This window comes from Ammodytes marinus (assembly GCF_949987685.1).
Source record: "Ammodytes marinus genome assembly, chromosome: 19".
NCBI classification, from domain to species: Eukaryota; Metazoa; Chordata; class Actinopteri; order Uranoscopiformes; family Ammodytidae; genus Ammodytes; species Ammodytes marinus.
Genome location: NC_137223.1, coordinates 21,132,031 through 21,152,925, shown reverse-complemented (window position 1 = coordinate 21,152,925; position 20,895 = coordinate 21,132,031). Strand labels below are relative to the sequence as shown.

At 42.1% G+C, this 20,895-nt stretch overlaps 1 protein-coding gene across 1 annotated transcript in view; it reads right to left on the bottom strand.

The window, feature by feature from the left end:
* Positions 1 to 20,895, bottom strand: part of cd2ap (CD2-associated protein) — a 50,403-nt gene extending 29,508 nt beyond the window's left edge. The window contains exons 1-5 of the mRNA XM_080047464.1: positions 20,665 to 20,895; positions 9,230 to 9,387; positions 2,209 to 2,386; positions 1,356 to 1,456; positions 480 to 609 (exon numbers count right to left, since the gene is read on the bottom strand). Coding sequence (XP_079903590.1) covers positions 480 to 609; positions 1,356 to 1,456; positions 2,209 to 2,386; positions 9,230 to 9,387; positions 20,665 to 20,668 — 571 coding nt within the window. The 5' untranslated portion in view covers positions 20,669 to 20,895. The remainder of the gene's footprint in view (positions 1 to 479; positions 610 to 1,355; positions 1,457 to 2,208; positions 2,387 to 9,229; positions 9,388 to 20,664) is intronic.

Below are 20,895 nucleotides of genomic sequence, written 5' to 3'. Positions count from 1 at the left end.
CACATAGCTGTTTGAAGAGCTGCTGTATCTCTTTAAACATTCAACTGCAAACTGCAAACTTCAACCAAACTTCATGTTGAGGCTTGTTCCAGCTGGGCTACAAACACACCTGAACCGCTCCATTACTATATTTGTCTTTGCTTTGTTGCCATTCATTTCTGAAATGTACAGTGTTCCTGGACATTAGGAGCATTTTAAAATCACACCACACAGGTTGACAGCCACATTTGAGTCTATGAAGAACAAGAAAAACAATCACAGTGAATGCAGCTGCGTTGAGCTTTTGCTCTGACAGCGTGTGACGGTCTAACCAAACATACAATTGCAGTTAACCTTGCCCTGTGTTTTTTTCAAACCGAGCTGAACCCTTCACATTAAAGAGGCTGTGTGTGTGTGTGTGTGTGTGTGTGTGTGTGTGTGTGTGTGTGTGTGTGTGTGTGTGTGTGTGTGTGTGTGTGTGCTGGCTGTTTCTCTCTCACCAGTCTCGTCTGCTGTTGCCGTGTCGTTGGTCTCCCCGTCGTCTCCCATAGCATCAAACTCTTTGACAAAGTTGGAGGGGAACAGACCGGACTTGCCGTTGAAGGTGCCGCTCCACCAGCCTTCTTCAACCTGCACGGAGACAAAATTCATCAACCAGTCACACACAGAAATGTTGCTTTTTCTCCCCTAAATTTTATAAAAGTAAAAAAAATAAAGTCCTGTGTTCCTCGGGGAGTGAACTCGTAGGTAGCTCAACTAATGATGCTGTTCATGCTACATATAACGTAAGGTGCTACAGAAATATGATCGACACATAGGCCTACATCATCAAATTATTCTTCAATTACAAAAACTAATTTGAGCAGTCAGGGAAATAATACTAAATTCACAATAAAAACTGTTTTGTACATGTTGCAATTAGTAGTATAATTTAATATGTTTAAGATCAATGTCTACATTGCAATATAAATGTGATGCGTCTATTGTTGGCCATCACACACATACACAGTTTCCCTATAACAAACTATTAGCGCTTCTTGTTGCAAACAGAGTCAGTCAACTCACAGTGCTGAGGCACAGTCAGCCACGTCTCACACTTGTTGTGTCTTGCCCTCAACACACTTGCTGTATCTACAGTTGTTAAGTGCATTAAGTGCTTCGAATAGTAGACACACCTGCAGGTCTTAAATTACAATCCAAAACTGAAGCCTGGAGTTTTTTTTCAATGCTAAACACTTAAAAGGTCAATGTGGATATCGCAGGACATTGCATTCCCCCACTTGCTTTTTCTCACCCGTTCCAAAGGGAAAACATTTGGATCAGAATGTGCAGTTTGTAAGATTGCATGGATATTTACAATGTATCAAGTCATTCACCTCTTCAATGAATTCTACGACGTCCCCGATTTTCAGCTCCAGCTCATCTTCGTTCTGTGGCTGGTAATCAAACAGCGCCCTGCACTGCCTCTTCTTCGGCTCTGGTAAAAGGCAGGACAGAAAAACACCAGTTAGTCCACAAACCTGTTGTGTGGCTTCACCTGTCACCTTTGTTTTGAAATTGATAAAAAGCTTTGGAGCGTGTCTGCGTTATGTCTCTGTGTCTACTGTACAGTGTCAAAGGGGGCGGGATGCTGCGTGGGACATAAAGAGAGAGAGAAAGCATTAAGGTGTCTATAGATCCAGGAAGTGGGAGGGCTTTGGAGAAGAAGCCCTCACCCCCCACAAGGAAGTCTACAAGGTGATCCAGCAGCAGGAAACAGGCACGCCCTAAACAACTAGCAGAGCTGCTGCACAGGCTTTAAGTCTCTCAAGGCCTTTGTGTTCCAGTCAATATAACTGCTGGATAGCTCAGTAGGTAACACCACTGGAACAGGAAAGCATGGTTTGATTTCGATCGGTCCAGTGAAGGTCAGTAGGCAAGAACCTTATTGCTAACTGCCTATTGCCTACTGCCAGTTGTAAGTCTCTTAAAGCAGAAGTCAGCGATTCTGGAGAACGCTTGCTGTCGAAATATTTTTTTCTAAATCAGTGAATTTCTCCTCACAATCTGATATAGGCAGTATTGATAACGCTATGGTGGGCCCCTTTGTTTACATGCCTTTTGTTTTTATATCAGTTAAGAGAGCCTAACTCATCCAGTAAACTGAGCAAACTTTGACATTCATTTCTAAGTATAATTTCACCTAAACTCTCAGAAACACACACACACACACGCGACAGCGCCTCTTACTCCTGGCAGCGGCTGGAGGCTGAGGCTGGAAGCCGCCTGTTGGGATGCCGATGGTGCTCATCCTCTGGACCAGGTTGGCCACGTTCCCCGCACTCTTCTCTCTCCTCTGAGGCTGGGCCGTCTCCTCTTTGGGCTCGCTCTTTGTCTCCTTCACCTCTTTGGAATCCTTCTTCAATTCCTAAAAAAAAATGTCATGTCAATAATTTATTCCATTCTTGTTTTTCAGTCAAATGAGACATCATACTTTAGTTTTGTGAAGAAAAATAATTCAGCGGATGATTTTATCCAAAGATTTTACAAAGAGAGCATTCAACAACATGGCTTCATGCTACTAATAATATACTTTCCATATTCCTGCTAGGCAATTGTATGGACGTACGTATGTGGATAACCCGAAAATATAATGCCTCCTGCCTTCGGATATCACCAGTGCAAAGGCATAACAAACACATAACTGCAACCAAGAAAGTGGATTGTGTTACTATTATGAAATATTTTACTTTTATTTTGTAGATTATTTTCTTGCAGACTGTTGAGGCAAAGGTCAAGGAGAGGAAATACTGCTCTGAACAGAGTTTTCACTACAGCAGTAAACATACACACAAGTAATCTTCTTAGAAAACACAACACAGCCAGCTCTTTAACAAGGGCATAGCCCTAATGCATAACTTGTATTTAGAACAGAAACATGTTTGACTGTTAGCAGACAGAAGATAAATGGTATATTTTTAACAGTGGAGTGACCCATTTCCTGACCACTGACCATAAAGCTAACTGTCTTACCCCAACCCTATAACCCAAATGAACCCATTAAGGAGCTGAGGATATAAACCCAAAAATCCACTTCTTTCCCTCAGATATGCAGCCAAAACACACAGTGCAGCCAAAACACACAGTGCAGTCACTTCTGGACGCGGTGAGGCAAACCTTCTGTCACATCAAAGACAAAAACAATGCATTCTACACACAGGAGCTACAGCTACATGTACAAAACAAATGGTGGTAGTCAGCTGAAAAAGTAAACATTTTCTCAAAAAGGATTATCACGACATTATCAAGAAAGTGGACATGTAAGACAAGGTGCATCAGGTTAACGTAAAATATCACATAACGTAAGCCATAGGGAATGTGTGTGGACATATGCATTCTGCTGAGTCAAAGACACACAAAGTAAAACATAGCTATGGCAACCTGCTTCAGAGCTCAATTAAGCATTGTATTACACACAGCCCACTCATGCTAAATGTAGCCATGGCTAATGAACCCAACCGTGTCACACACAGCCAGTCAGGCAGTATAGCAGCTGCCACCGTCTCCCAGCCCCGGATACTCCCTGACAACAGCACAAAGTCCACAACATCACGCCTTCACTAAACACTGTCAGGAGTTTACAGATGGAGAACACCACTCTGTCTGTGTGTGTGTGTGTGTGTGTGTGTGTGTGTGTGTGTGTGTGTGTGTGTGTGTGTGTGTGTGTGTGTGTGTGTGTGTGTGTGTGTGTGTGTGTGTGTGTGTGTGTGTGTGTGTGTGTGTGTGTGTGTGTGTGTGTGTGTGTGTGTGTGTGTGTGTGTGTGTGTGTGTGTGTGTGTGTGTGTGTGTGTGTGTGTGTGTGTGTGTGTGTGTGTGTGTGTGTGTGTGTGTGTGTGTGTGTGTGTGTGTGTGTGTTTTAGGCCATTTTAAAAAACAGATAGATACTGACAGCCACATTCACACTTCGCATCAACACTTACGGGTAACTTAAAAGTCAGTGAACCTAGCCTGCATGTGATTGTGCTGTAGGAAGAAACTCACAGACACAAGCTAACTCCATTTGATAAGTGAGGACCAAAGTTGGAGGTCAAAGGTAACTGCATCCTTACATATTGTGAGGTCGCAGTTACCTTGTACCATATTGTAGCTTCCAAGGAGCTTTACCTTCTTTAAAGCATTGACTACCAGCACTGTACTTTCACCATTCTGCAACTGTATGCAACTGAACACCAAGGCAAATAACTGCCAAGTGGTAGATCTAGTTCAATCTCAAAACAAAAATGCTGTATAAAGAAATGATCATGACCTTATAAAGAAGGTTTTTACTGGTGCTCAGCAGTTTCCATCATAAATAAAAGAATGCCACACTGGGAGCACAGGGAAGGGGTAATTAACAGTGTGTGTGTGTGTGTGGGGCTGGACAATGACCCAGTTCACCATCCACTTCCCGGTTTACACACGCTGAGTTTGCAATTTCACTTGAGAGGATGTCCTGCTGTGTGAGTATGATTGTGAGTTTGTACGTGTGTGTGTGTGTGTGTGTGTGTGTGTGTGTGTGTGTGTGTGTGTGTGTGTGTGTGTGTGTGTGTGTGTGTGTGTGTGTGTGTGTGTGTGTGTGTGTGTGTGAGAGACAGAGAGAGAGAGACAGAGAGAGAGAGATGAGAGCAAAAGAAGAGTAGTAAAAAAAACAGTGAGCTGTATGCTATTGCCGAACGGTGAAAGTACAGTAAAGTTCCTAAGAAAATACAATATGGTACAAGGTCACACATTTGACCTTTGACCTCTAAAATCAAATACATTTTTCCTTGAAAGAGTGGACATCTGTACAAAGTTGGAAGAAAAAATCCCTAGAATGGCCCGTACATAACGATGGACAGACAGACAACCCAAAAACATAATGCCTTCGACCTTCGGCTATCGCAGAGGCATAATAACAAGCTGCTGCAAAGTGCGATACATTAAGGTTTGCAGCTTCAGAGTTCAGACAGATGAAAGAGAGTAGAGGAGATCAATGTCAACACTTCCCTCACATGATACCTGTGTGTAGTTCACTGACGATGGCAAAAAGTATGAAGGCTTCTCTGCTGAGAGCTTAGAAATGGATTTCCACTCAATGTGGTGTTAAACAGATTACAGTCATAGTGAGTGTATAAAATTCTCTCCCCCCCCCCCCCCTCCCCCGATATTTCAAAGAAACACTATTCATAACTTGGTTGTAATAATGAAGAGGTACATCTAAAAGCTCTAAATGTCTTTGAGTTCTTATTTATCTCTAGTTATGTACTATGTCAATGTGTGAACTGAAGTACTTGGACTGGAAGATCTCATGGCAGTTGTATAGCTTCATCAATCATTACTAGTGGCTCTATCAGAAAGCAATGATCCCTATAATGATTCCATCTCATGAAAATCACCGTCTATCATCACCAGGGGATTCAAGAGGCGGGGAGGAGAGTGCACTGCGTTACTAAAAAGGCAGTCTTAATTAGAGTTGGAAAATGAGCCCATCATACTTTAGTGATAGAGTGGGGCCAAAATATCTGACAGTGTAGCACGTGTCACATGTATATATTATTAGTGTGGTTAACAAGGGACTGAAGTAGAGGAATGTCAAATGTGTGGGGTCATTGCGGAAGGTATGTGTTAATCCAAAACAAATAGTAATATACTGCATATTGATATTAGCCTAAGAAATTCAATATTGGTCATTATAGACGCACTGGCAAAAGTCAAGAACATTTTCAAACTATAGTCAGGCCTAGTCTTAATATATTCATGTTTAAAAAGTCTTAAATTGCACATATTAAACTAATAGAAGTTTCTCTGGTTCTCCCAGAGCAATACACACGGTCCTGATATAGTTTATGGCAGATCACAGACACAAAAGTATTCAAAAAGCCAAAAAGATCTAACTTCAAGACAATCCTCCATTGAATACATTCATTCAACAAGATACAGATATGACAGATAATCCTTATTCCTTCTTTCAAACCAAACAGTTCTTACCGTCTCCCCCCCAATCATGTTTCATGTTCTCCGGTTCCTTCTGCTAGGACAGTAATTAAAAGGAAGCAGGGAGTAAAGGACGTCTCAGACGGCAGTAATTACGGCGTCAGGAGCAAAGTCCAACAGGCTCCTTTAGAGGCTTAACTCTCCAGGCTCAGTGAGTGGGCCAGGCTGCTTAGCACATTAGCCATCCCACTAGATCCCACTACGGAGGATTACTGAGCGGGGGTTAAAACACAGGAGAGAGACTGAGAGACAAGCGTGGGGAGAAGACAAGAGAGGAGAGCAGCAAACTGAACTTTACCCACTTATTTCAGTGTGTTCTATCTTTGGGATTATCAAAAGCACAGAGGAAGAGAGGAAAATGTCCCAGTAGAGCACTCAAGTTTTCTACCAAATTATAACAAGAGATAACTGTGACTTAACTATCAAAACCGAACGCAGTGTATACGCACTGGTGTACAGCCGCATAGAGTTAACAGTGTGGTAACATCAGCTGCAAACTCAATTTTGATGGTAGATTCATTACAGGACACATAATAAATCAAGTCTGAGTAATCAACTTTGATACGGGTGAATTGGTGCAATCATCATAAGCCAGAAGTCTTAACTGCTGTGACCTTCAATTCAAAATGTAACGTCAAGATTAAATCAATGTTTGGTAAACAATATTAGTTCTTAGAATCATATCATAGTTTTCTCTAGTTTATCTACCCAGCTAGGGATATTTCTTGATTGTTTAAACAAAGTAGAAAAAAAAGTATCCACTTTAATAATCAGTTTCAGCTATACAGAATATAGAGAAAAGTCTGCAAACAATTCCGTGGCGTCACCTCATTATTACCAGATTATATCTCATCAACAAAGATCAGATCTTATTATGCTCATTGTGTATATGTGAGCTAGCCAAGGACAGGGCTGGAGACACCTGGAGCCATGGCAGTCATGTGAACTGTGCTACATCTGAGACACTGCTGTGGAGCAGGTGAGCAGTGTGTACACATCAACGAGGACCTCTCCTGGACAAACACAACACCACAGCACCGGCCAAGAAAAAAACAGAAGGGAATATACTTATACAGTACTTAGGCATCAGACTCGGATCGAATTTAAAAAAAAAGTGGGCAGGTGCATCTCTACCTTAGCGCTGCTTCTAAATACCTGGGTTAAATGACTGCATTTATGTAGTGCTTTTATCTAAACAACATCAAATTTATAATACTTTTTGCCATCCATCATCAACTCACCCACTTCATCCAAATCAGCAAAACAAGCACAGGTCAAACAGCCTCTTCACATCTGGTTTGCTTGCACGCTTAATCCACAATAATATCGGGTAAACATTTTTACACGATTAAAAAAAAAGTGTCATATCTCGATATAAATGTCATAGTACAGCACTTACGTATGATGCATTCACGTTCACTAACGCTCACAATTTTCCATAACGACACACACACAGAGCGACAGCAGCGTGTCAGCCCGGGCAGCAACGCTACGGACAGTGTTTTCTACTGGTGCATTGCACAATGTCCAGCTGGGTGAAAAAAATAAAAATAGTAGCCGCTGATGGGAACCGGGGTGAGCAAACAAGCTGTGATCTTTCTATATTTATTTTATTTCCTTTAAAGTAACTTCCTCCTCTTGTATCTGAGAGCCTGCCTGGACATAGCCTACTAATGCTAGAGGGAGGAGGGGATTCCTGGCAAACTAAGCTAAGCGGTTAGACGACATACAGCTTTTCTGGCTTGTTTGAAACAATCAGCTGTTTTTGCATTCTAAATGTCCCTGTTTATGCAGGTTGAACAGGTGTAATGATCAAGTTTGGGCTTTTAACTGGTGAAGGTTGATTTGCACATGAAGTAAGAAAGGGCGCAGTTGATGTCAGCAGACACACACCCTCTAAGAATGACAACAACAGACTCTGCTACAGCCTGAGCATTAGAGGAAAATGCATGGAATATAATAATGGAAAAACTAGTAAAAAGTGAGTCCCTCCCATCTGCTCTTTTTCTCTGGGTCTTTTTTCAAAAACTTTATTGGAAACCAAGCACACAGTATAGTATATACCCAGATGTGGCTAGGCCTGTCGCGATATGCAATAAATCAATTAATTGCGCGATAAATTAAAATGAGCGATAATTTTTTGCCAGCTGCGATAATTTGCTTGTTTGTTTTCCTCGTGTCTCTCTCTATCAAAGACACTGGATATCAAACGTTTTTACTCCGGTGTATCTGCCCTCTCGCCGGGATTGGTGTTTTTTTTGCCCAAACTGAATTCTTCAAGGCAGCGCGCAGGGTTAGAGCATTCGGTGTTGTTTAATGGTGCCTTTCCTGCAGCGCTGCCTTTAAGGCCGAGTTGAGGGCACAACGAGTAACCCACCTTGTCACGTGTCAGTCACTTTTTGCATGGTCTCTGTGTGGGAGGCAGAGCCCTGGCGTTACACAGACAGTGCAGCATGAGAGCCCCGTGAGGAGGAGAGCAACAAAACAAAAATGTGGAGGAATAAAAAGTTGGTGTCTAAGCCGAACGAGACAGCTGCCGTGTGATAGCACATCGGCTTCAAACCCAACGGCCGGGGCGAACCAACTAACCTGAGCGAGCCAACATGTCGCATTTATTTCAAAACAATAGCCTTGTTTGAGTAGGAGCCGTCTTGCTCAGACCTGCGCAATTATGATGCGCTTGCTGAGAGTACAGCATTTTCTAATATCAACCAAACGCGCCAATACAACACACACTGAATCTTCACCTTAAACACAATCACCCGATACAGTTTTCCCAGCTTGGGTAAAAACAAATAGACTGAGTCAATTTTATTTATTGTTTTTGGTTGTTTTGTTAATTTATTCTGGACATTTTAAATGTCTTCCAGACGTCCAGTTCCAGTGTTCTTTAAAAATAAAAGTTTATTGATCTTCTAAAGGGTGTACTTGCATTATCATGCCTTTATCATTATATTAGTTGAAAATGGTCTCAAAACGGCAATATTATCGCTTATCGCAATAATTTCTTGTGCAATTAATCGCACAGAAGAATTTGTTATCGTGACAGGCCTAGATGTGGCTCCACCTAATCTTAGCTAAAGACTGCTACAGTCAGATACTGCTCACCGCTTCAATAGGATTATCTCTAATGGAACCACATAGGAAACCTCAGAGGAAAGTGCATGGGTCAGGATTTTGGATTTTTTGTAATTCTTTATTTTATTTTTTTCTCAAACATGGCCCTTATGCATACTCCGTTGTACAAACAAAGTCTCACCTTGACAAAGTTGTCTGGGAAGAGGCCTCTCTTGCCGTTGAGGTCTCCCTCCATCCAGCCATCCTCCTCTATGTAGCGCACGTTCTTGATGATGTCGCCCGGCCGCAGGGTCAGCTCGTCGTCATGGAGAGCCTCGTACTCAAACTCCACGGCAACCTCTGCTCCGGACAGGAGGAAAGAAAAGAAGACAGTTTCAGGAATGGAATAAAGGGGCCGGAGCAATAAGATGAGGACATTTAGGGAATTTTAATTTGAAGACTACATTTTTTTTTAAACTAGTTAAAACAGAGCAAGTTTATGGTACAAGAGTTTCTTCCACTACATTTTAAATACATTTTTCGGCTTTTCAGTTCACAAAACAATGTGTTTTGTTGAAACATTGTTCGATGTCCATCCCTCCCCAAATCAGCCACAAATGCTTCACTGTGGTTTTCCAGGCCACAGAAGCAACACAATGACCCTCGATAACATCTTACAATCCTAGACTAAATATGGAGGAAAAATCCATTGACTGGGCTCCGTGAACTGATGACTGTCTCGGTCAGTGGAGATGCCTGGCCAATTACAATACAGTGCTGGTTGAACATATAACAACACAGACAAACTTTCCTCTTGATTGTAAAACTATTGTTTGAGCTCATCACCAATTATCAACATCAAATTATTTTAAAGAATGGTCAAGATGGTAATATGACAGCCAGAGTGTTGCTTCTGCTTTGCAAGACACTCCAGTGTTTCCCCTACCATTATACAGGCCTGGCGGCCCCGCCAGGCCAACGGGACCCCCCGCCAGGCCAACAGCCTGACTTAATTTTTTATTTTTTATTTTTTTTTAATACATTTTTCATTGATTCCATAATAATCATTTGCGAGCGTCTGCGCGGCACTGTCGGTCTACCCCTCGTGTGCGCCTGTCTTTACGACCTCTCGTTTGATCATCCCATCAGCTGATCTGTGTGTCTGCATGTGTGTGTGTCTGTTTGCTCACGGCGGGCGCGATGCGCGTGTGCATTCGGTGCGCATTTGTTAAACACGGAAGCCAATGAGCAGGAGCATGACTAGCAAGCAAATGCTGAACTAGTGGCAAAAATAAAACCAGTGGCAAAAATAAAACCAGCGCCTGCTCTATGGAGATATTAAGGACTCAGTAACAGGGACGTTGAACAGGAAAAAGTGCTGAGCAAAACTTAGAAAGTTAAAATCGCTACGTCGCCGTGGCAACACACCCAATCTGTATCAACAGCAGAGACGGCGCAGAAAAAAACGGCATGCACACGTTTCAGTAAGTTTACAGAAGTGCCACACTGCTACTGCCTTTGCCATTCTCAGAAAAGCATTCATTTATTTTCAAGGGACATATTCATTTACTTATTGTTTTAACTGTTAAGTTATCTTGAAAACAGCTGGCTATTGTAGCCCTATTTCTTTGTATTTTCAATGCTACTTTATTTTTATGTATTAAATTGAGAAATAGGCTAGATGAAATATAATGGTCGGAATAGGGAATTTGCCTTATGTAGCACACATGTTGATAGGCTAATCATGATGTGTAGCCTATGTTAATTCATTTATTTTCAACAAGGCTATTTGCATTAAAAAAAAAATCAATAGGCTAGCTTCAAGGTGAGGTGATTCAGATTATTCCAGAAAGTACTAGACAGGGGCTGTCTATATTAGATCTTAGTGTTTATTGTTTTTTATTGAAATCCACGTGTTTTTCTTGAATAGTTTACATGGCTTGTGTCTCCAAATTATTACAGAAAATAGTTATAGGCAGGACATATGACAGCTGTTTACAGAGCACATAATTAAACAGATTTCACCTCTCAAAGTGCACCAGATTGATGCATTTAACTTTAAAAATGATAAGGTTTTCTTCTGCAGGGGCATGCCCCCAGATCCCAGAAGGTCCATTCTCACCCAGCAGGATCTAAAAATCCTGTGAGAAACACCACATGTACAAATGTACTGAATGTGAAAGCATAACCCTATGTCCTCATTTTTAACGCGCTGTCAAAAGAGGCTCATCCCAAATGGGGTTAGTTTTGGTCAATTTCTTCTAGAAATTTGGTACGCACGCGGCGCACATACTCTTTATCAGCTCTTACCACCGGGCCTAAAAAAAATTCTAGGGGAAACACTGCACTCTACTTAAAGTTGTTGTTGCAGTACAAAGTGAAATAGCAGATTTGTAATAATCATGGAACTCCAACTTTCTGTCTTGGTTTGCTGGCTGCTTGTCAAACAGCTGGGAATAAATCCTGTGGTGAGGATTTCAAAGAAACATCCAAAACAACACTTCTGAACAGAAAAATTAACCTCTTCCATTACCTACACAGATAAAGGACAACTGGTATTTAAGAATGTTAGTACACAACGTGGGTAATCTGGCGTTTGGCTAGAATCCATTTCTGATCACAAACGGTAAATGGCTGCTTCCAGTGCAGCAGGTTGAGCAGCCTCTAAAAATAAGTGAGCTGTTTTACTACGTGCTGCAGTGGCCCTTTAAACACATGATGACTCACAACAAGACACAGACTCCACTGCTATGGCTGGGTTCACACCGAGCACAGCCAAAACAAAATAATAGGCCTATGACACAAACTGTGTCTCTCTTATAAAACAAACACACAGTGTGTGTGTGTGTGTGTGTGTGTGTGTGTGTGTGTGTGTGTGTGTGTGTGTGTGTGTGTGTGTGTGTGTGTGTGTGTCTGGCTCCTCTCTCCCTGTGACATCACCAACCCTGGGCCATGAAAGGTAGAGTCAGCGATTCTGGAGAATGCTTGTTGACAACATCACATGTCAAAATCAGTGAACATCTCCTCAAAGTCTGCTAACTGTCGGTACTGCGTCGGCCCTGAAAACCAAAATGCCTAGGCTCTGTAAACAGACATGTTACTAGCTACAGTGGGCCCCCTTTGTTTGCATGCCCTTTGTTGTAATGCCAGTTTACAGAGCCTAGACTGTGGTGTAACACTGGATTTTTCACAGTGCGCACGCAGTACGTACAGGTGGCAGATCGTGAGGATATATTCACTGATTGACAAAAAAATTGACAACAAGCAGGACTTGTTGACTGACTCCACCATTAAATAGCTTGCTCTTCTTGTAGGTATATGTCTAAATGTCCAAGCAGAATGTGGTTCAGCATGGCTCCACTCGAGAGGTAGTAAGCAACCTTGTTCCATCATCACCCTCTTGAACAAAATACGCCAAACTTTAACTTTTCCACGTGCTGGACAATTATTATCATTATTATTATTATATTATTGCTAAATGACCAGTATTTCTGGTGCCGAATGGTGAGGCAGTGGCATTTAAACAAGTCATCTGCATCCCCATTGTGTGTGTGTGTGTGCACCTGGGCCATATTCCAAGGAGAAACTGGCTATGGCCACTGATCTCAGACCAGTTTTCCCTTCAACCATCAAACACTCGGTATGTAAGCCTTTGAAAAGAGGATCAGAGCAGCAACAGTTCAAGTCAAAGGTGGGAGTCTTACTGCTGACTGGACAAAACAAACATGGCGGCAACACACACACACACACACACACACACACACACACACACACACACACACACACTAGCCATAACATAACAAACTGATCATTAGAAAGGGCTAACAGAGCAGATAGCAATAACCAAGCTATCCCAGTTCTTGCAGTGAGTTTGTTTAGGTGATGTCACGTTCAAGTCATGCCATTTAAACCATAATTACACAGAACCGAGTCGGAAAGACTGCTGCTTCTTACATCACCAGCCTCCAAGACTTGGAACTGTGGGGGATTTCCACAGACATTCTCCAACAGAACCATAGAAGTGTCAGCCAGCCTGCAGCAGTTACACATACATAAATAAGTCATACATTAATTTAACTTATTAAAATCAATCAATTTATAGCACCACAAAACACAGCTAATATAGTCAGCTTGAATCCATCTGAAATCACATCCAGATGACATACAGACGGATTACTTTGTAGCTTGTTTGTAACAATTAGCTCCTTAGGTGCCGAGCCAACATGCTGAGTTTGTGAGTCGTGCATTCAGTGGACAGACAAAGCAGATTGACATTTGTGTCTCGGGTTGTTCATGTAGAAGCAGGTTGGACAATTGTACTAATAAAGTTATAAAAAAAAAATTTAAATGTCATCTGCTCTGTAGATAATATCACATATGAAGTATAAGGTAACCTGCAAATCAACACATTGATAGGTGTTATCCAAGTTATTTTTGAAGCTGGACCCAAAACTAGAAAACAACACTAAAACATTCATCTTCTCATTTCAAAATCAACTCCTAACATCTTGCTGTAATGTATTGCAGAACATTTGGCACCCGGAGTCCTTTTCATTCTCGTAAACTCTAGCAGCAAGATCTCCCTCCAGATGATGTCAGAGCAGCTGGAACAGTCGGACGGTGACTTGCCAACAAGCCTTTCTGGCAGTTGACAGGTCTGTTGATTTTGCAGCTGCAGAAGTGAAATTATTGTTCACTCGACTGCTCAAATTATAATTGACTTACAGTGTGTTGACAAGACTGACTAAAAAAAAAAAAGTCCAAAAAAAGAATCTTATAAAAGCAAACGTTTTATTTTGAGTCAGACCACCTGGCTCCATTATTTCATGCTACTGCATTGTACAAATGTAAATGCAAGGGACGCACTCTTTACCAACAGCACTCCAAAGAAACTGTAGATTAGACTATAGTTAAGCTTATTAAACTGAACAGTACACTGGGCAACATGGAAGCCCACAAATCACATTAACACACACTGAGCAATACACAACTGAGCCGAGGCCCCAGACAGTAATTTGGGAGTATTTGTGCATGTAACCACAGGAAGAGATAGGGTCTGCTGAAGTAAACACAACAACACAGACACACTCACAGTCCGCTGGCCAGTCCTCATCATCCAGATGACTGGACCTGGAGCAGAGGGACTTTCTGCAACCACACAGATTACAGCGCCTCAGCAACCACACACACACACACACACACACACACACACACACACACACACACACACACACACACACACACACACACACACACACACACACACACACACACACACACACACACACACACACACACACACACACACACACACACACACACACACACACACACACACACACACACACACACACACACACACACACACACACACACAGCCTGAGGAACGCAGCCAGTCCGCTAGCACATTAAATCCCTTCTAAACACACTGCTTAAAAACATTATGGGTGGGATAGTGCCCACTTACTTTGTCTTTAAAATACCACAAGATATAGTGTTACTTAAATTATTGTTATTGTGGTCCTAAGTGGAAGAAAAGCAAAACTATATAACTGCTAGGCTTTTTACTCAAAGTAGGTTTCATATCCAATTCATATTAAATCATATTTTAAATGAATGTGGTTCTGATGGAAAAGCTCAACAAAGCACAAAGCTAAATCTTTGGGAAAAATTAATTTAATGACCAGCAAACAAATGCAATTCATTGAAACATCTGAATGTGCACATTTAAGCAGAGAGAGACCCATGTACATCATGCCATGTAGAATAAGTTGCAGAGGGATAACCTAAAGAGAGACTAGAAGTCAACTGGTTCATGAGTTGTGTTCTACAGCGACATTTCCAAATTCATTCACCCTTATAGTAAAAGCAGGGGTGTTTGGGTTAATAACAGAGCAACATAGATGTACTGTGATGTGATGATGGTCACCTCAGGCCTTCTCCTCACTAACTCAGGCTGCTGCAGCTGAATGAGAGCAGTGACTGATGGGTGTTGGCCTGTGAAATACCAGCTGAGGGGCAGTGGACAGAGTCAGCTTGGTTTGTTCCTCAGAGGAAATGCCTTTCTAAATACACTAAACGCAGCCAAAAAACAGTCAGCGTACAGGTGGTTTGTGCCCTGCGTGTGTGTGTGCGTGTGTAGCAGGAGGCAAACCTGAGACCATTTCTTGAGTAATGAAAGTGAAGAAAAGCTTTCTAACGACAACAGAGGAGTAACCCCGGACTACAGCTGTATAAGGTCAGATAACATAAGGGCCTTCAATCAGGCTTTACCCTGAGCTTTGGGGAAAATGACTTTGTTCATCCGGTGCTGGCCGCTGTCCCAGGAACAGCTAAACGACCATTACTGTAACATTTATAGTGGCTTATTATTAAGCTTTTCAAGCCAAGGAAAATACATTGCATGTATGAAGAATGTGTCAAAAGTGCAATGGCTGAGGGCAGGAAGCTAACTGGCTAGCTTTGTGTATCAGTGTGGATGTGGGTCAGCAGGTCTGCTAGTAATACTTGGCCTACATGATGTCACAATGTACAACAGAATGAGATGCTTAAATATCCTGTTACTTCTGTCACACATAAAAAGGACTTTTTAAAAAAAAGTCAATGATGTGAAATTAATCATATCCTTAAATCAATCAATAATGACTTTTTCCATTTGAAACTCAGCACATTGTTGAATGCTAAATGATTCAAATCCACAGCAGCACACAAACACACACACACACACACACACACACACACACACACACACACACACACACACACACACACACACACACACACACACACACACACACACACACACACACACACACACACACACACACACACACACACACACACACACACACACACACACACACACACACACACACACACACACACACACAGCGAGAGTTGTTGTGTTTTCTCTGTAGAAAATGCAGAAATTGGGTCAAAAAGCTGAGAGCTATGGCCAAAAGCACATCCACTAAATGATGTGCTGTGAAGCAGATGATAAGAGAAGAGCGCGAGTCAAAAGACTGAACGAGCCATGAGATGAGATACATGGCCATGAGGAGAAGGGGCTGCTGCAGGACACACAGCCCACCCCCTTATGGTTATGGATCTTATTCTCATGTCTTCTGGCAACCCTGTCAGGGGCTTCCATTGACACGTAAAAATTACTGTGCATAATTTTTTATGACAAAACTTGTCCGGAATGTTACATTTATTTGCATATGTTCTTGTGCGAAAGACAGAGTGTACAATTCAGAAAATGTATACCTCATTTTGACAGCACAGTTTGGTTCAGCACGGTACACGTAGGTCTGGCTTGCTTTTCCACTGCCGACTCCGAGGGTACCCTTACTTGGTAGGCGTGGTTTGTGTGTGTTATGTATGTAGCATACCTTTGTCGTGCCCAGCCTTGCTTGGAATTGTGTCCTTATCAGATACAATTATTACAGTTCCTTACTCCCCTCTACCCGCACAGTGGAACAATGGTGACTCAAAGCACTGCTCACTATTATGACCTGTATTTAAGATGAGAGTTTCATTCTGACTAAACATGTCTCCAATCCAATGTATTTGATTAATTCATACATTATCTTCTTCACACACAGCAAATTCGGGATCTCACTTCCTGTGTGTGTGTGTTTGCTAGGTCTGGGTTCGGCAGGCTTTCCTCTCTTCACACAATACTTCCAGGTAAAATAGTTTGTTCACCATAGTTCTTGTATAAGCCCGTGACAGACAGGAGGATGTGACAGGGGAGGGAGAGGAAGGAAAAGAAATAAAAGGGGGGAAATACTCAAGGCCACGCAGGCGACCTGACTGCCAGGCAGACTGTCTAAATCAGTGAGCTCTCTGTGCTTCATTCAATCACTCACACACCCACACACCCTTGTACTTCTATCTTTGTGAGGACCACCATTGACAGAATGTCTTGCGTAACATCTTGCCCTAACCTTAACCATCACAACTAAATGTCTAATCCCAACCCTTACACTAACCCTAAAATAAACCTAATTCTAACCTGAACCATAAAACCAAGACTTAAGACTCAAACAGGCCTTTGAAGAAGTGAGGACCAGAAAAAATGTCCTCCCTTTCTAAACATGTCTTCACTCCGATGGTTAAAAGCTTAAGTCCTCAGAAAGATGCCTTTTAAAGTACACACACACACACACACACACACACACACACACACACACACACACACACACACACACACACACACACACACACACACACACACACACACACACACACACACACACACACACACACACACACACACACACACACACACACACACACACACACACACACACACACACACACACACACACACACACACACACACACACACACACACACACACACAATCAGAGAGGAGGAAACCCATAACTGCATTCCTTCCCACTGATCTGAGAGGTAGCTGATATGAAGGGCAAATCAAGTGTGCGGTTGCTTTTCTAAAGAAATTCTCCAGTCCACCTTTATGCACCGACAGCATGCTGTGAAGGAAATACCTTAACGTGTGTGTGTACTGTTTACCAACGCCCTGACACATACCTGGAAGCTAGGTTTGGGCAACTAGACAATCAAACCAAAAAAAACATCATCTAATCACCGTCATTCAAGGTATTAAGCCTGTCCATGCTTCACATATTACATAAGCATTAGTTCTATAGGCAAACAAAAGGCCTACAGCCAGCCAGCTGCAAACAATGGCTGATGCTTGATAACGTGGCTTGCTTCATTTATTTCCACATTTAAACGTTTTCCATGATTAATATATATTTCAAGTATAAGGAACCAGAAAAGACTGCTTCAGAAATGTACATATTTCAGCATTTTTATACACGTAATGATTCATCAAGAAGACAATCGGCATATTTGGGTTCTGGGCTTTTAGAAGGACAAAACAAGACATATAGCAATGTCACTGTGGGCTCTAGAAATCGTTGATGGCCATTTTTTTCCCCCACTGTATTTTAAATGTTTTATAGATCAAACAATTAAGAAAATGATAATCTGCCGCATAACTGAAATCATCCTTAGTTTATCACATAAAGTATGATAATAATAGACCTTGTTAGTGGACCAAAATTAGGTTACCCTTTCTTACAGATTAATGAACTTTTAAGTGGTGCATTAACCGGGCAAGATAAACTGACCTTCATCAGTTCAGTTATTATAACCAGGGTGGGAAACCAACAGCAACCACATGCTGGTAAATATTGGTTGAGGCCAGTGAGGTTAATATTCAATCACCCAACTTGGCACATGCCCAGCCTTTGTTTAGGGGGCTGAATGGAATCCTGCAGAGTTATGGCTAATGGGATGGGTTTAAGCAGTTGTCTATGTAATCACAATGTTCTTAGTTCTTGTCTAGCTGGACACCTGGTTACATAATTCTCTCTCTCCTCCTTACTATCTGCTATCAATATAAGAAGGTGGAGGCGGGGAACACACCATATGTTGTGAGGGAGATAGTCACTAGTTTTGACAAAAGTGATTTTGACAACAAGCATTCTCCAGAGTCGCCGACTCCACCATTAATCCTACGAAAAACACTATTCCAGTTAGTGGATTTTACATCGATCAACCAGTGGCAGGCAGCATGTAGCCTGTAGTGTTCAAACAGAGAATGTGAGGGTCTCTCTCTCTCTCTCTCTCTCACTCACTCACTCAGACATGTTCAAACACAGCTGAGATATTCTCAGTGACGACAAGCTACCTGAAGAAATACACATACCAAAGAAGAGTACAGCGATTGTTCTAGAAATGGACAATAATCAAGAAGTCTGTTTTGGTGTGATAGTCAGATATTCTAAAACTCAAAACAAAAGACATAGTGTTTTTTCTCCTGAGAACCAGCTTGTTTTCTTTTTGTTATTGTCTTTGTGATTTAAGCGGAGAGTTAGTTTAATAATAGGTTTTCTGCTACATTCTCACTGTGGCGTCTCACTCTTGTATTCAATACGAAGTGGAAGCAACAGACTGAGGTGATATGCAAAGTAGTTTTGCTTAAAGCAGATCTCAAGACTCAGAATGTCTGAAACCACTTTCTGTAAGCCCACACATGTGAGAGCAGCTGAGCGAGGTCGAGCTTCAAACCAGTTTTACAACATAGCGAAAAGGTCTTGAACGAGTCCTACTGCACTCAACCACACTAACCACAGACTGCATATCTAGATTCAGAGGCTGGTTTCATACGACAGTACAGAAGGTTTTGCAACATAACACTAAAGATCAGAGCGTTTCCTCTCCATTCAGTCAGCACGACCATCACAGCAACCACTCTCTGTCACTAAGTAACAATGGGAACATCCACTTCTGCTGTGTGTTGAATCTTCTGTAACGCAGCGTCAGAGATAGCAAATCGCTCTTGGGACCCCTTCACTTTTTGCACACATTGTTTTGTAGATGTTACTTTAAAAGATATAGTGTGTGTATCTTTTTTTTCTTATTAATGAATGTTGTTTTACATTCATGCCATCGCCAAATGAGTAGACACAAAGTTGATTAAGCCTTATCAGCTCAACAAAACTTTATGTGTATTTCTCAGTATAGCAGTGTTTACAAACTGGTGTCCTGGGGCAGGTTTTCTTTGGGTTATTGTCCTGTAATACATTGTGAATTATGGAACCTATATACACACACACACAGGTGTGTGCCTTTAATTTGCCACGGGTGGAGTCCAATCAAGTCGTGGAAAATTTCTCATGGAAAATTAAAGCAAACAGGATGCACTCCACAACAACTTTCTGGAGGAGCAACACAGCAAAAGCTCTGAATCCTTGTGTAAAATAAGAGATTTCACCTTGACATGTCTGCCCATCAATCTACACTCAATAACTCGTAATGGCAATTTAAGTATACATTTAAAATGACACCTACAAGACAATCAAATGTAGGCTACATAGAGTGAAGGGGTCTGTATACTTTCGGAAAGCGTTGATGGTGTAACTTGTCAGCCGTTAGAAGGCAAGAACTGACCGTTTGTCCATTTTCAAGTGGAGAAAAGCGCAGCATCACATGTATGTCTTTGGGTGTGGGAACATATCAGTAAGACTGTCACTGTCATGGAAGGAATGTAAAGTCACGACACGTAAAAGGACATTTTCCTTACGTCAGACCAAAACCAACTGTCAAAAAGGGAAGTTCACCTACAGTCTCAGCAGACGCTACCTTAAAGTCTGGAGTTTCCAGTATGTGGAGTTACTTTCACACATACTATAAACTCCAAACAGTCCTAACTTTGGACTACAGAGAAGTCCAGCGAGAATAAAAAGGGCATTTCGAGTGATTACAGCAGTTTCGGGGCTGTAAGTGGTTGTGCAGAGGCCCCTTCGAGGTAGCTCATATGAACATTAGCCAGAGAGGCAACCAAATCCAAGGATGGAGGTGGCGTTATCCAGTTAACCAAGGGGTAGCTAGCTGGCTGGCTAGGCTAAACAGCTAGCCAACTGCCTTGCTGACTTTGACACTTTTGCTGTCAAAAAGCTGATAGCAAGACGTATGTCACCGACACTTGCTTTATTGACTCGCTTGCCTTTGACTTGATTCGTGCGTTGAGTCGAGAAGAAAAATGCAGCTCACGTATGAAACACACACAACACAAGCGCCACATCATGGAAAACTCACCCATTCCTGTCCTTCGCAGCGCCTCGCTATCGAACGCTGGGAATGTCTTATCCAGTAGCCTCGCCGCTAGCTAGCTACTAGCCAGGTAGACGCGTACAGTAAACCCCCGTTTTTTTTCGGTCGATTCAGTGCCGTATATCCATTCGTCCTTCGCCCCAGCAGCAGCAGAGGCAGCGGCAGCCTCCCCCAGTTCTCTCTCGGTGGTGCTTCAAGATTATTGTGCAGGAAGTT